Source organism: Drosophila hydei, unplaced genomic scaffold, assembly GCF_003285905.1.
Source record: "Drosophila hydei strain 15085-1641.00,03,60 unplaced genomic scaffold, DhydRS2 tig00008121-arrow-pilon, whole genome shotgun sequence".
Lineage (NCBI taxonomy): Eukaryota > Metazoa > Arthropoda > Insecta > Diptera > Drosophilidae > Drosophila > Drosophila hydei.
Genome location: NW_022045832.1, coordinates 1,776,415 through 1,789,923, shown reverse-complemented (window position 1 = coordinate 1,789,923; position 13,509 = coordinate 1,776,415). Strand labels below are relative to the sequence as shown.

General features: G+C 38.0%; 2 protein-coding genes and 1 non-coding gene across 4 annotated transcripts; all 3 read left to right on the top strand.

The window, feature by feature from the left end:
- The first annotated feature begins 46 nt into the window (after nucleotides 1-46).
- Nucleotides 47-1,054, top strand: LOC115483353. Of its 2 annotated transcripts, none has more exons than XM_030224953.1 (3): nucleotides 47-151; nucleotides 208-695; nucleotides 751-1,054. In XM_030224953.1, the coding sequence occupies exons 1-3, from the start codon at nucleotides 113-115 to the stop codon at nucleotides 1,025-1,027; spliced, it is 804 nt and encodes a 267-aa protein (XP_030080813.1). In that variant the 5' UTR covers nucleotides 47-112; the 3' UTR covers nucleotides 1,028-1,054. The 2 variants fall into 2 exon arrangements, with proteins under 2 accessions (XP_030080813.1, XP_030080814.1); XM_030224954.1 differs by having other exon boundaries at nucleotides 54-151; nucleotides 762-780.
- A 216-nt stretch (nucleotides 1,055-1,270) lies between these two features.
- LOC111599609 (dynein regulatory complex subunit 5) lies at nucleotides 1,271-3,944 on the top strand. The gene is made up of 6 exons (XM_023315296.2): nucleotides 1,271-1,472; nucleotides 1,544-1,897; nucleotides 2,955-3,132; nucleotides 3,191-3,387; nucleotides 3,444-3,694; nucleotides 3,750-3,944. The coding sequence occupies exons 1-6, from the start codon at nucleotides 1,271-1,273 to the stop codon at nucleotides 3,942-3,944; spliced, it is 1,377 nt and encodes a 458-aa protein (XP_023171064.2).
- A 2,054-nt stretch (nucleotides 3,945-5,998) lies between these two features.
- Trnap-ugg lies at nucleotides 5,999-6,070 on the top strand. Its single transcript has one exon. It is a non-coding gene; the product is annotated as a tRNA-Pro (tRNA).
- The last annotated feature ends 7,439 nt before the right edge of the window (nucleotides 6,071-13,509 follow it).

Below are 13,509 nucleotides of genomic sequence, written 5' to 3'. Positions count from 1 at the left end.
CTGTAGTTGGCTAAGTAAGTTGTGAAATGTTTGCTTTATTCCAAATAATATAATTTCCTAAAATCTGTAAAAAAAAACAACACTTTTTATGTGATTTTATGTTCTTTAAACTATGGATCCAAATTATATTTTAAGTAGATTTTTCACTTGTGTAAGTTGTAATTATGATCATATTGTCAATTCATTGACTTAGGCTCCACAGAATAGATAATTATTTTGAGTCACATTGACGCCAAGCCCTTATTCAACCTGGAGCCTAATATAAAGACAGTTATCTCTAGGCAAAATGTTGATACGCCCAGTGAAAATATCTCGGGCGATCAAGAAGTCGTTAAGAAAAACGTCATCTTGCGACTGTCTAAAAGTGGATTAAAGCAAGGCGGAGCAGCAGCAGCTGAACCAGCATTAAAGCCAGAGGTCCAGACACTTGCAGTGGAATCACGGGCAGACAGGCAGCAGCACGCAACAGGTCACACAACAAAACAGACAACAGAGGTAAAAGAGGAAAGAGAAACGGAATGGACTATCTCAATACCTAGATTCAAGCTTGATGCCATGGGCAAATGGATGTACAATCCATGGGGCGTCACATATGGACAAGTTTGGGAGGATACGCGTTTCAATGTCAATGCTGTCGTCACTATTCCACGAATAACAAAAGCCGATAGCCCCCAGCAGAATTACTACCCAGAGGAGTAAGTCCGATAACATCACAGAGTGTAAAGTAATCAAAGAGCCCCTTTTAAACAGCAATAATTTAGGTGAAGTATGCGCTGGCAGGTCGACAGTCTACAATGTTCCTAAGATCAAGGACTGGCTCACAATCTTTCCCTATGGGAGTGTGCACGACAACAGGCCCATCATGAATGATCTCCGCAGGAACCTATTTAAAAAAGGCAACGCCGAGCAATGCCATACAAAGGATTTTGTCCAGTTCCGAGAGTTTCAGGAGTGCATGCTAAGGCGCAACCAACGCCTGGAATACTATATTCCGAAGTACCCATTGCATCAACTTGTAAAAAGTTAATTTTGTAATGAATTGTAAATGCTTTTGAACAATACATTTCTATATTATTCTATGACGTGATCTACATCATTTTAAAGCTTCAGGCAAAAACGTGTTTGAACCACGGAAAGTGTTTTTTAGAGCTCGCAACCCTGCGAATTACAAGCAAGAAATTGCCGTGGCAACAGTCTTCCGTCTCTATGACGACTGACAAGTCTGTTATGATGCCTGCCTTTATTTTGCTGTGTTTGCAAAGCGCAGAGGATGGATTTTACGTATTGTGAATTCCCCAGCACCGTCTCTATAGACACCTTCAAGGCCTATTTCAATCCCAATAATGTCAGGCTGCCCAATATCAACAGTAAATCACTGGAGCAATTCCAGCCCGAGACCGGCGAAGGCCAAGCAAATCAGGCGAAAAGTCTGCGACATCTTGTACTCGATGCCATCGTAAGCAATTGGTGCGGTAAGAGTCCGACATGCGAAATACGAAATACGAAATCCGAGATGACAACCGCCTGTGACTATTGTTTCCAGAGCTGCCGCTATACCGTCAGCTGAGCCGACGACAGGACCGTAACTATCTGCTCACCCAGCTGGATACGCAGCTGCCGCTGCAGTTGCTCAGCTCGCACATACGCGACGACTACTTCTGGCGGCGCAGCTACGAGCTGCGTTGGCGCATGGCGCCCTTCCAACCGCGCGGCAGGGAAAGACGTTGGATTAACATTTACATGGAGCGACATGTGCAGGAGTTTATTGAAAATATGCAAACCGGCGACTACGAGCAGGATGGTAACGTGCAAGCCGCCTTGGACATCTGTGCGACGTACATAAATCAATTGGAGATAAATCGGCTGCAGCCCGCCCCGCCAGGCAGCGAGAGCAATGGTGAGCACCCGTTGATTAGTGGAAGCTGTATACCCTTACCATGTCTTGGCTGATATCTTTTGACTATTGCTAAATGACTAATGACTAATGACTAATGACTAATGACTAATGACTAATGACTAATGACTAATGACTAATGACTAATGACTAATGACTAATGACTAATGACTAATGACTAATGACTAATGACTAATGACTAATGACTAATGACTAATGACTAATGACTAATGACTAATGACTAATGACTAATGACTAATGACTAATGACTAATGACTAATGACTAATGACTAATGACTAATGACTAATGACTAATGACTAATGACTAATGACTAATGACTAATGACTAATGACTAATGACTAATGACTAATGACTAATGACTAATGACTAATGACTAATGACTAATGACTAATGACTAATGACTAATGACTAATGACTAATGACTAATGACTAATGACTAATGACTAATGACTAATGACTAATGACTAATGACTAATGACTAATGACTAATGACTAATGACTAATGACTAATGACTAATGACTAATGACTAATGACTAATGACTAATGACTAATGACTAATGACTAATGACTAATGACTAATGACTAATGACTAATGACTAATGACTAATGACTAATGACTAATGACTAATGACTAATGACTAATGACTAATGACTAATGACTAATGACTAATGACTAATGACTAATGACTAATGACTAATGACTAATGACTAATGACTAATGACTAATGACTAATGACTAATGACTAATGACTAATGACTAATGACTAATGACTAATGACTAATGACTAATGACTAATGACTAATGACTAATGACTAATGACTAATGACTAATGACTAATGACTAATGAATAATGACTGATTACAATTGAGTAAAAGCTAATAATTACTGACTAATAGACCATTTTGAAGGCCGAATTATATATTTCACTCCATTTTGAGGGTATTTAAAAAATCTTCAGCTTCTCCACGCTGCAAGCATAATCAATAAATTACAATAAGTTCATACAGAGTATAATGAGTTAACCCATCCACAACAGATCACATTCCACTTGATTACCTGCTGAGCAATCTGCCGGACTTACGGCGACTGCGGCTGAGCTATAGCAGCAAGACAGCAGGCATCCATTACCAAACAGGTTGCAATCAAATAACGGCCCGTGACATATTATTGTTGGCCAAGGGACTTAGCCAATGCCACGAGCTACGCAAGTTTTGGTAAGAACTACCAAAGTCAAGCCCACACATCTTAGTTAACTGGCTTCAAACGTTTTAGCCTTCATAATACGAAGCTGTTGTCGTATCAGTTACGTTTTTTGGCACACAGCCTAGACAAGGGCTGCCACCACCTGAAGGAGTTATCCATGCTGCACTGCGCCGTGGGCGATGCTGGCATACGCTGCTTCCTCGAAACCTGCGGCAAAGAATCATTTGCTACCCTGACTGTCCTCGATCTAACCAACAACAAAATAAGTAAAAAGAAAGTTAATTGTATATCTATCTTATTTAATAACGCTAACCCCTCCTAGCGGACGAAGGCGCCTACACACTTAGTCGAACATTGGTTCATGTGCCCCTCGTGCGTCTGGTGCTACGACTGAATCCCATTCAGAGCGATGGCGCCGCAGCCATCTTCCATACGCTGCAGACGATGCCAATCAGAGAGCTGGATCTGGCCGCCTGTTCCATCACTGAGAGCATTACCAAGTTGTTCATGATGCTGATGTGCCAGCAGAAGACGCTGTTAAGCATTGATCTGTCAAACAATGATCTGGGAGAGGTGAGTGCAGCAGCTACGACATAAGTCATATCGCTTAAACTGTTGTAATTAATAGGACTTTGGCAAGCACTTGCTAAAGATCATCAACTGTAATAAGATGCTGGAAGATCTGGATCTACGCAACACGGGCCTCTCCTTAGCCATGCGCCGCAAGTTCCAAGAGATTTTATTAAAGAATAGCGAGCGTAAGAAACATCAGGCCATGAAGCAACAAAAACGCGATAGGTTCAATTCAATGATAAAATTATGAAAGTTTTATTTAATAAGAAAAATAAATAAGAACAAAAATGAGTGCTCAACTTTTCCAGAGTAACTTCAAGTCTAGCAAAAAATTTATAAAAATATCTAAATACAAAAAAGTGTAAGAAAAATAAAAGGTCAGCAGTGCTGGAAGCTGGTGCGATCGACCAACTTTCATTAACCCTCGACCTTGTTGACTTAGTCGAACAAAAACAATGCCTAACCCCCACCAAGCCCATTTCAGACTCAAGCAGCCTTTTTCTAATGGCTTTTTCCGACAACAACAACAGCAATAATAGAAGCAGCAACACTAAGTGGCGCTCAGCGAAACACTTGAAAATGAGTTTGGGGAAAAGGTAAAAAGTTCTTGAAAAAATAAATAAAGGAAACTCTATTTACTGTTGTTGTTGTTGCTGTTGTTCCTACTCCTGTTGTTATTTTGGTTGTCATTTCGGTTAGTTTGTTTGTTGCCTTTGGCACGCAAAGTGTAACAATTTGTGGTGCTTTCTTAATGGCTAATGGTCTCTAAGTGGAATTCTAGAAAAGTGCTCAAGCATCAATTGGAGTAATTTTCATAATCTTTGACTTGATTTAAAAGATAGAAACAAAAAAAATACTTTCAAAATCTACTTTAAGTTTGAGAACTGAACTGAATTTTATCTTACCTAATTTACAATGCCAATCAATTTTATTTAATTTATATTTAAAAGTTTACTTTTCGTTTTTCTTTTTGACTGTTCTGTTTATTTAGGACCTTGCCTTGTTTATCTGTTGGACTAAAATAACAGTGACAAAAATACATTCACAAAACATGTAGACATTCATGTACAATATATGTACAATATATATATATATAAATATATATATATATATAATAATTATATTTTAAATTTTGATATGTGTATAAAGTTTGGCTAAGCTTTCCCATTGACAGCACAGGAAGTCGCAAACGACCACCTAAAGTTCTCCCCCTTTGTTGTCTCAGCATATTTAGCAGCTCATAAATCTTCTATGGCTATAGCCGTGTGATTTATAACGACACAAAAACTTTTAGCTGTCTAAGGCGAAGCTAAAAAGTCTTTAAATTTTATGCACATCTTTGAATACTTTTTATTTTATTTTTATCATTATTAGATTATTTATGTTATTTAATTGTTATATCAACAACGTTTTTTAATCTTTCATTCAATTTTTGTTCGCATTTATTTATCTGCTAAGTTTGAGTTCGAGAGATCATCAATAAAATAAAGATAATCACAGTTTAACAAGATCTTTTTCGTTTGACATTTTTAATTTTTAAATAATTCAATTTTTCAATTTTAAATTGTGAAGCTTAAATAAAATTGTATATAGTTTAAAAATGTTTAATTTATTTAGTTTTCATATTCTCTGCTCCCTGTTCCTGCTCCAGCGCTCTAAACTTCATCTTAGCCTTAAAAGCAAATCTTTTTTTCATGTCATTTAAATTTAAGAATGGGTGATTAGGAGGGGCGTGGCAATTAGTAGCTCTGCATAAATTTCTGACAGTTATCATAATTATTTATGGGACATCTTTTTCCTTATTTTTTAAATTTGTTTTGCCCGGCGGATTTTGATGTTGTTTTTATCTGTTTTTTTGGCACGCAGGTCAAAGGGTTTAATGCGCCAAATGGGCAGGCAAAACTTTTCAAATTAAATTAAAAGCATGCCAAAAGGCAGAAGACAAAACAAATTTGATGAGTCAGCTGCGTGTTGAGAAACTGCAGCGTTTAAAAGTCAATAAATCAACGCCCAAATGATAAGGGTAAAATTTATTAAAACCTATTATTAATAACAAAAGGAAAATGAACAAAAAACAAATTCGTCTACAGCTGCTGGCGCTTCAATTAAGAAAATAGCCGAAAACACAAAACCAAAAGAGAAACGTCAAATAACTGTACAACCGGTTGGCATTGTATGAATTTGTGATTTGAAGTTTTCTTATCTTAACTAAATAATGCATGCCAAAAGCAACTTTAAATGCAGCCAAAAGTAAACGCAGAAAAACAATACAAAATTTGTTAAAAATGCTTTTCGTGCATAAGCGGCTCAATGGTCTAGGGGTATGATTCTCGCTTTGGGTGCGAGAGGTCCCGGGTTCAAATCCCGGTTGAGCCCGTCGTTTCTTTTGGTTTTTTTTTATTTTTTTAAAAGTAAATAATAATTTTATACAGGCGCGTTGACAATGTGACTTTATTGCCTATACAATAGATAAAAATTCAATTCAGGATTTTCCCTCCCTGCTCATTGTTGCCATTGACATTTTTATGATTATTTCACTCCTTTTCTGTTTGCTCAATGACAAATTTACATATTCACAGCGTGTGTGTGTTTTTGTGTCTCGTGCCCATAGCCTGTCTAGTTGTGCTTACATATGACAGCCTTGGGAATTTCCCAATACCAAGACGCAATCTCAATGCCAATCGTATGATGTGAGAATTGTTACAAGCGGCTGTTTCATGTTGTTTGTGCTGTTGTTGTTGCTGTTGTTTTAGCCATCGTCTAAACAATAAAGAATAATCGCTTTGGCTTGTGGGCGTCACAGTGTGTCTGCCCCAGCATCGACGTGCCTCGTTTTATTGCTTGTAATTTGCATGCGACTTACGAATTGGGCAACTTTTTTTATTGGCGCCTCAAATTGTGCACACAGCCATGGATGAATTGCCATGTGTATTTGGCAGCAGCTAAGTGCAAAGTTTACTCCAAATATGACGTGAAATCAGCCAAAGCACAAAGAGATTCGCTAAGAAACTGCAGATTTTTGAGACTTAAACAATACTTCATTTGTTGGTTTATATTTTTGGTAATTTTTAAAATTAAAGTAAAAACTTCGCTTATTGGAATTCAAAAATATTTATTTATTAAATATATAATACAAGGTTTAATAAATATATATAAAGCATATTGTAGAATCTTTTTGATATTCCTTCGAGTCCAACAAAAATATAAAAAATACTTTGCTGACTTGTTGTCAGTTGGCATTAATCAGTAAACCTTTCGCCTTGGCCATTTGGCCGGACAGTATTTGCCAATCAATTGCCACAAAACAGAAATTGTCCATTTTCCTGTTGCCTGCTGTCGCCGGAGCGGAAGGAATTTTAAAATTCAAATATAAAATAAAATGCCCAATTGAAATCGGCTACAATGAACATCCTCGCCATTCGTCGCACAATGAACCCAAGACAGCTCTGCGTCAGGTTCAGATTCAGGTTCAGCTGCTTGGGGTTGTACCCGGGAGACCGGGTGAACGGGCGAGCAGAGAAACGGAGAAACGTCCGACCGCAGCAAATAATATTGAAAATCCGTAGACAATAGTGTACACATTGCAGCACTTGGCGGACACCCCATTTCACGGTAATGAAAATCAACTGGATTGGAATGAAGTGAAACTGTCCTGAATTTGGGCATTCATTTGCATGCATACAAAATGGAAATTCCTTTCTTGCTTTTGCTTTAGCTTTTTTATTAAAAAAGTTGACACCACCTCAGCAGAAATGCCAATTAAAAAAGTAAAACGCCCGCAACATTTGCCCGGGCTGAAACAATGGATATTTGGCTCGCTCATTAGCCAAAATCATTGTCAGGCATGCTGGCGCATATATCATGATGCTGATGCTGTAGCCCGCAGAATAGGCAACAAAAAGCACACATATATATATATATATATATATATACATGTATGCAGGCATTACAAATTATGAACATTATCATCTGAGGAGCAGCCACGGTCTACGCTGAGCCAGCTAACAGGCCTACGATAATCCACTGTGCACAACGTACAAATGATTTGCCTTAACGCCCAACGGCCGGCAAATTGCAAGAGCATCAAAAACCAAGTTCTGGCTGTGGTCATGCTGCTAAGTGGACAAATCTACCACAAATACGAAAATCACCCTCATTATGGCCAGCAACGTAAATTCCTCGTGCCTGTGCTTGTGCTCTCTTTTTTTATCGCAATGTCGACAAGACCACTGGGCATGTTAACAGACAACAAGCTACGACTGCGACTGCGACAGCCACTCCGTTAAATGGTCAGCCCATACAACAGCAACAGCAGCAACAACAGTAAAAACAACAACAGGATGCTGTACGTTGGCGGCTGAGAAAAAAAGGCGACAATGTTCACAGTTAGTCCGCCGGACCGACCGCTGTCATCAGGGCTGACACTAAAGTGGTTTAAGGCGATAAGACGCCCGAGGCGAGTGTGTTCGCGTCGACAATGGGTAGATCCAGATGACAGTCTCTTAGGCAGGGGCTCCACACGCGGTTTTCCATGACACATTGGGGTAATGAGTAATGCGGGCACCAAAAGGAGAGAAGCGGAATGCGAGATGCGCGCAGCAACCGCAATGTGTGAATTTGGATGAAGCGTAAATAATCAGAAATAAGTACAGTTTATGCAAATAAAACTATTTAGGTAAACAATTTATAGAATTTTAGATTTTCTTAGTGTTTGTCGAGCTTGTGTGATTATATACTACTATCTATATTATTATAGTATATATATTATACATTATAGGTACCTAGCCTAATTCAGTGGAATTAGGCATTGTTGTATGGGCTTAATAAATTTGAAATAATTTATTTTACTCATTTTTAAATTAAAATTTAAATATGTGTACGTATATATTAACATATATATATATATGTGTGTATATATATATATTTTTTTTTGGTATTACAAATTTATTTATTTCTTAATTTATTTTACATGTTATATTTATTATAATAATAGATCAAATAATACAGCGGAAAATATTATAAAAATGAAAATATGTCCACATTTATTTCAATATTTAAGAACATAATTTAATTTCATTTTATTTTTTAGTTTAATATTTTTTTTAAATTTTTAAATATTAAATAATTTAAAAATTTTAACAAATAATTTAGAATGAATAATTAATTTTATATTAATAGATTATAGTTTATAGAAATCATTATTTTAATAAATCTTATTTATTTCTAATGATCTAATGTTGTTCTTGAATGTAAACTACTTAGAGTTTCTGTTAGTTCCTGTACTTAAATGTTATTGAAATAATTTTAGTTTATTCATGTAACAATGTTGCAACATTCTTTCACACAATACTCCAAGCCCTTTTCCTTAATAACTAAAGAAATCTCATTTCAGTTTGATGCCACAACTACGCAATTCCAATTAACAGGGAACCAACTGTAAATTACTTTCAGCTGTTATCCGGAACTGTAGAAAAGTGCTTAAGTAAGCAGAAATCAATCGATTTGCTGTGTTTTGACCCGCCTCCTGTTATGCCACCCACTCGCTCGCTCTTCTAGTGGCTCTATCTCTGTCTCTAGCTGTGTCTTAGTAGCTGTGGCTAAAATCCAATTGCGAGTCCAAAATTAAATGCAACGTATTGTGGGGCAGTTGTTGGATCCGACGATTTCCATTTATTACAACTAAGTAGACAGAGCAACAACAATTGGATACGTGGCCGGGGGCTGGGGGTCTAACGGGGGGCTACTTACTGGGGGAGGTCTTAGCCAGCTTCTTTTTTATGCTCTTCGGGTAGTTTCGACGACTAAATGGTTTGAGCGATAAATAATGTCCGTTTGTACTTTTAAACGACTTCCTTTCATTTGTTTTGCTGACGACGGGGCGAGGACGCTGGGACCGATGGCTGTTCAAATTGTTTCAACGCCAATACATAATGGCTGCCCCGCCCACTGCCCGCTGCATGCGGCTGGAGGGCAGGAAAACAAGCCGTCAAAGATAGCAATCTTCGATTTTACTTCTCTTTTTTTCCAGAGGGTTTCATTTACTGCTTGTCCTCGTCGTTGCTGTTGTTGTTGCGGCTGTTCAATTGATGTGTCCTGGGATAAGGCAAAACCGAAAGCGAAATACGGTGAAATGTCGTGTAGTTGTTTCACTGTTGCTTTGCGTGGTATTGCGGCATATAAATCGTTTTATTTTCAGTACGGCATTATTGGCGTCTGCCTGGATTGGATGACGCGTGTAGGAAATGCTTTTGTTGTTGTTTCGCCTGTTGTGTCGCGCTTGAGGTTCCTGCGAAGATAAATGGCTCACTTAGCAAGCGCCCGCCACTGCCGCCTGGATCTGTGACTGTTGTAGGCCGGCAACTTGGGCTGATGGCTGGGTGATTGTGTTTTAGAGGTGACGGCACAACAACAACAGCAGCAGCATGATAGGTGTGTGCGGTTTAACGCTTTGGGTTTAGGGTTTGGACAATACCAAGTGGGCGTGGATGGTACGTGCCTTCGTCTCATCGAGAACTGACAGCCAGTTGGGCTAAGACTGACAAATAAAGGTGACTTTATCAGTAGCTTAGCTTGTGATAGAGAAGAGCAGAATAGGGCATGCAGAGAGATGGTAAGAGAGAATGAGAGCGAGAGGGAGTATCAAATAACACCTTTAGCTAGCCCAAAGTACAGTGTGTTGTAAGTGCACAGTTTATTAGAGAAGTTTGAATAAGTTTAAGGATAGTCGATTGAATGAAATGAGATTCAGATTTGCTCTATCCGAATCTTATATTTCAATAACTTACTAATCTTTTACTCAAAGTAAAAATCATGGTCAAATTCAATTTCAAGTTTTTTTTTCATTTTTACCCATTTATTTTTTTTATTTGTATATAATTATTTTTATATAATATTTTTTTTTTTTGTATATATTGTATATAACCCAAACTGAGAAATCCTTACACAATTGCCATAATAATAAACATAGTTAATTAATATCAGATATTTATAATGGAATCAATTATAAAGCTCTACGAGTTGATGCGCACTCTCGTAGCTTAACATTGAGGGCGCAGCATTTGAAGACTGTGCGCCTGAGTCTGGTGCATTTGGTCTCATCCTGCGGCCACATTGTGCACACACAGACACATAAATCAAACAATAAGTACTCTTTATTATTATTATTTGCACTTTTTGCATACACTCGTACGAGGCACACGGTATTTACTTAAGCAACCGCACCACCAGCCATGGGGCATACTTCAACTTGGCTTATTGAATAAGTCAGCAGTGAGCAGTCAGCAGTCAGCAGGCAGCGAGACGCCCAAAAACTTCAATAACAACACCCAGACCCACTTGAATACAAAAAAAGTAAAACTTTACAGCGACGCCCCGTCGCTACATGGATGCAGCCACGCCCCCTGCGAACTTGCTTGGCCACAAATCTACAGCAGCCGCAGCAGAAATAACATAATTTGCATAAAATTGACGTTAAAGGTTGGAGCAACATTATGAAATGCCAAACATTTACTTAGGCAGCGCCTGGATGGCATTTGCCCAGGCCCAGTCCCAGGCATTAATAACCTTAAATCAATTTCATTATACGGCCATATGAGAAACATGCGTTAAATTAATTTTTTATTTACCCCAAAAGTATGTGAAAAGGTCCCAACAAACCAAAAAAGGGCTGCCACAGTGCGCTTTGTTTTTTTGCTGTTAAACAAATTACACGCGTGTAAAAACGCGCGCGTTTTTTGCCTGCGGTTTTGTTGGGCACGGCTCATAAACACATTAATTACGAGTGGTTAAAAGAAGTAGCACTGATTTGTACGTTTGGCAACAGCATGAAATTTTTACCATTTTCAAATCTTGCACTTTCCCTTTTGGCCATGGCCATAAGCGTCGCACACATTTAAACTAATTAATTAGCAAATTTGCAGGCGTTGAAATGCTTGATGCCAGAAAAAGAAAACAGGCATAAATCTTGTCGCACACCAGGATACCAAATTACCCATACATACACACACACATCTGGCTCATGGGGCGTATGAGTGGCTTATAAATATGCATATAATGGGAAGCAGATTGCGCATACGCCAAGTGGGCGTAGATATCCGCTTATGCTAGTTAAATAGAGCCGACAGACAACGTGCAGGAGCAAAACTGCTAATGATGTTAATGTTCGAGGTAACTAGAGTCGAATTTAACGATTTTAATTGAATTTGATATTGAATATTGAATTAAAAGTTTTATAAATAAAATGTATAATATATTTATATATTATAATTAGCTTGTACTATATTTCTATAATTATATACATTATAATTATTTTGTAATAATAAAATATATTTTAAATTAATATTTATTATAAGAATCTAGTACAAAATTATTATTTATAAAATATAATAATAACATTTTTATGAAATTCATAATTAATGGTATTTTTTAAGAGGCTAAAAACGCCGCTTTTTTTTACAATCCATTTATCGGCTGATCGTTGCATTTTGTTGAGTTTAGCTAGACATTTTATAAATAATTGCAAATGTTTAAAACTAGCGGCGTCGGAGGCTCAAATGTTTCAAAAATAATGTTTATGCTCATGGCTGTGTGAGCATGGTAGACATATGGCGCATATTTAAATATAATTGTCATGCCATTTTATATCCAATAAAACCTGTTTGATATTAAAAAAATGTGTTTTTGCTTATTAATGATTTTAATTTATGTAACTCTGAAAAAACTGCCTTGCATTACCTTTAAGCTGCAAAAATAACTTTTATACTTTCTTCTTTATACTTAAACTGAACACAGACATCGAAAATCAAATTTCGCTCAAGACTTAATAATTAAATTTAACTAATATAATATATATATATATTGTATTTATTTGCCTAACCCACTACAATAACAAGAAGAAAATGAAATGGGATATCAAAAACCCGCAGCGAATTCCAGTTGAAGTCAAGCGTGTAAAAGCGATTACGAAGGCGATTTGGAGCGAGCGTAGCAAAAACAGCTTCTGCAACAACAACAACAACAATGTGGCATTAACAAAACAGATAAGCCAGCATAAAATAAAAGGCCAAATAATAAACTCGCTGACCGCAAGAGAATTGCCAGCCAAAAGCCGGACGCGCTCAAGAGTGGAAAGAATGCGATGATAACGCGCTGATAATGTGCAAGGGATTGGAAACAGTTTGCTGTGGCATGCGGCAAGCTCAGCCTGGTCAGCAAGGACTCCCTCGGGTCCCATTGCAGCCAATTAGGTGCGTCTGTTATGGCTACCCGTCCTCACGGCGCGTCCTCTCAATTGCTTGGCTATGCAAATGTTTTGACTTTGGCGCAACCCTTGTGCGTGTGCAGATTATCAAATTAGCGTAAATGTTATTGGCCCTTGGGTGCGCTTCAGCTGGCATCGCTGACATGCCACACATGCCACGCACTCTTTTACTGCTCAGCTCATCTAGTGGAAATTTTCAATTTCCTGTCGCCAAAAGGTGCCCCTGGACACGAAGACAGACAGTCGGGCGAGGCGACACCAACTGCTTTGGCTGCCTTGTGATAAACGCAAATCCTTAGATGATTTAGTCAACTGCCACTGAACCTTGTTAGTTGCCTGCCATAAAAATAAAATGCTTGCCTTTTTTTGTGCAACGCAAATTCCTTCATTTAATACCCTGTACACATCGAAAAGAGCATATTAAGTTGGAGCCTTGTTCCATGTCGAAATCTAAGCCTTCGTTTCATGTCTGTAAAGAAATAAGCCCGAATCTGTGTAACTTCAACTCAAAGCGAGCCACAGCGTATATCATAGTCAAGCACTGCCGTCTCTTGCT

Coding starts and splice junctions, on each gene's coding strand:
- LOC115483353 (XM_030224953.1), top strand. CDS start 113: ATGGATCCAAATTATATTTTAAGTAGATTTTTCACTTGT. Junction 152..207: donor TAAGTAGATTTTTCACTTGT/GTAAGTTGTAAT, acceptor TCCACAGAATAG/ATAATTATTTTGAGTCACAT. Junction 696..750: donor CAGAATTACTACCCAGAGGA/GTAAGTCCGATA, acceptor CCTTTTAAACAG/CAATAATTTAGGTGAAGTAT.
- LOC111599609 (XM_023315296.2), top strand. CDS start 1,271: ATGGATTTTACGTATTGTGAATTCCCCAGCACCGTCTCTATAGACACC. Junction 1,898..2,954: donor GCCAGGCAGCGAGAGCAATG/GTGAGCACCCGT, acceptor CATCCACAACAG/ATCACATTCCACTTGATTAC. Junction 3,695..3,749: donor CAAACAATGATCTGGGAGAG/GTGAGTGCAGCA, acceptor TGTAATTAATAG/GACTTTGGCAAGCACTTGCT.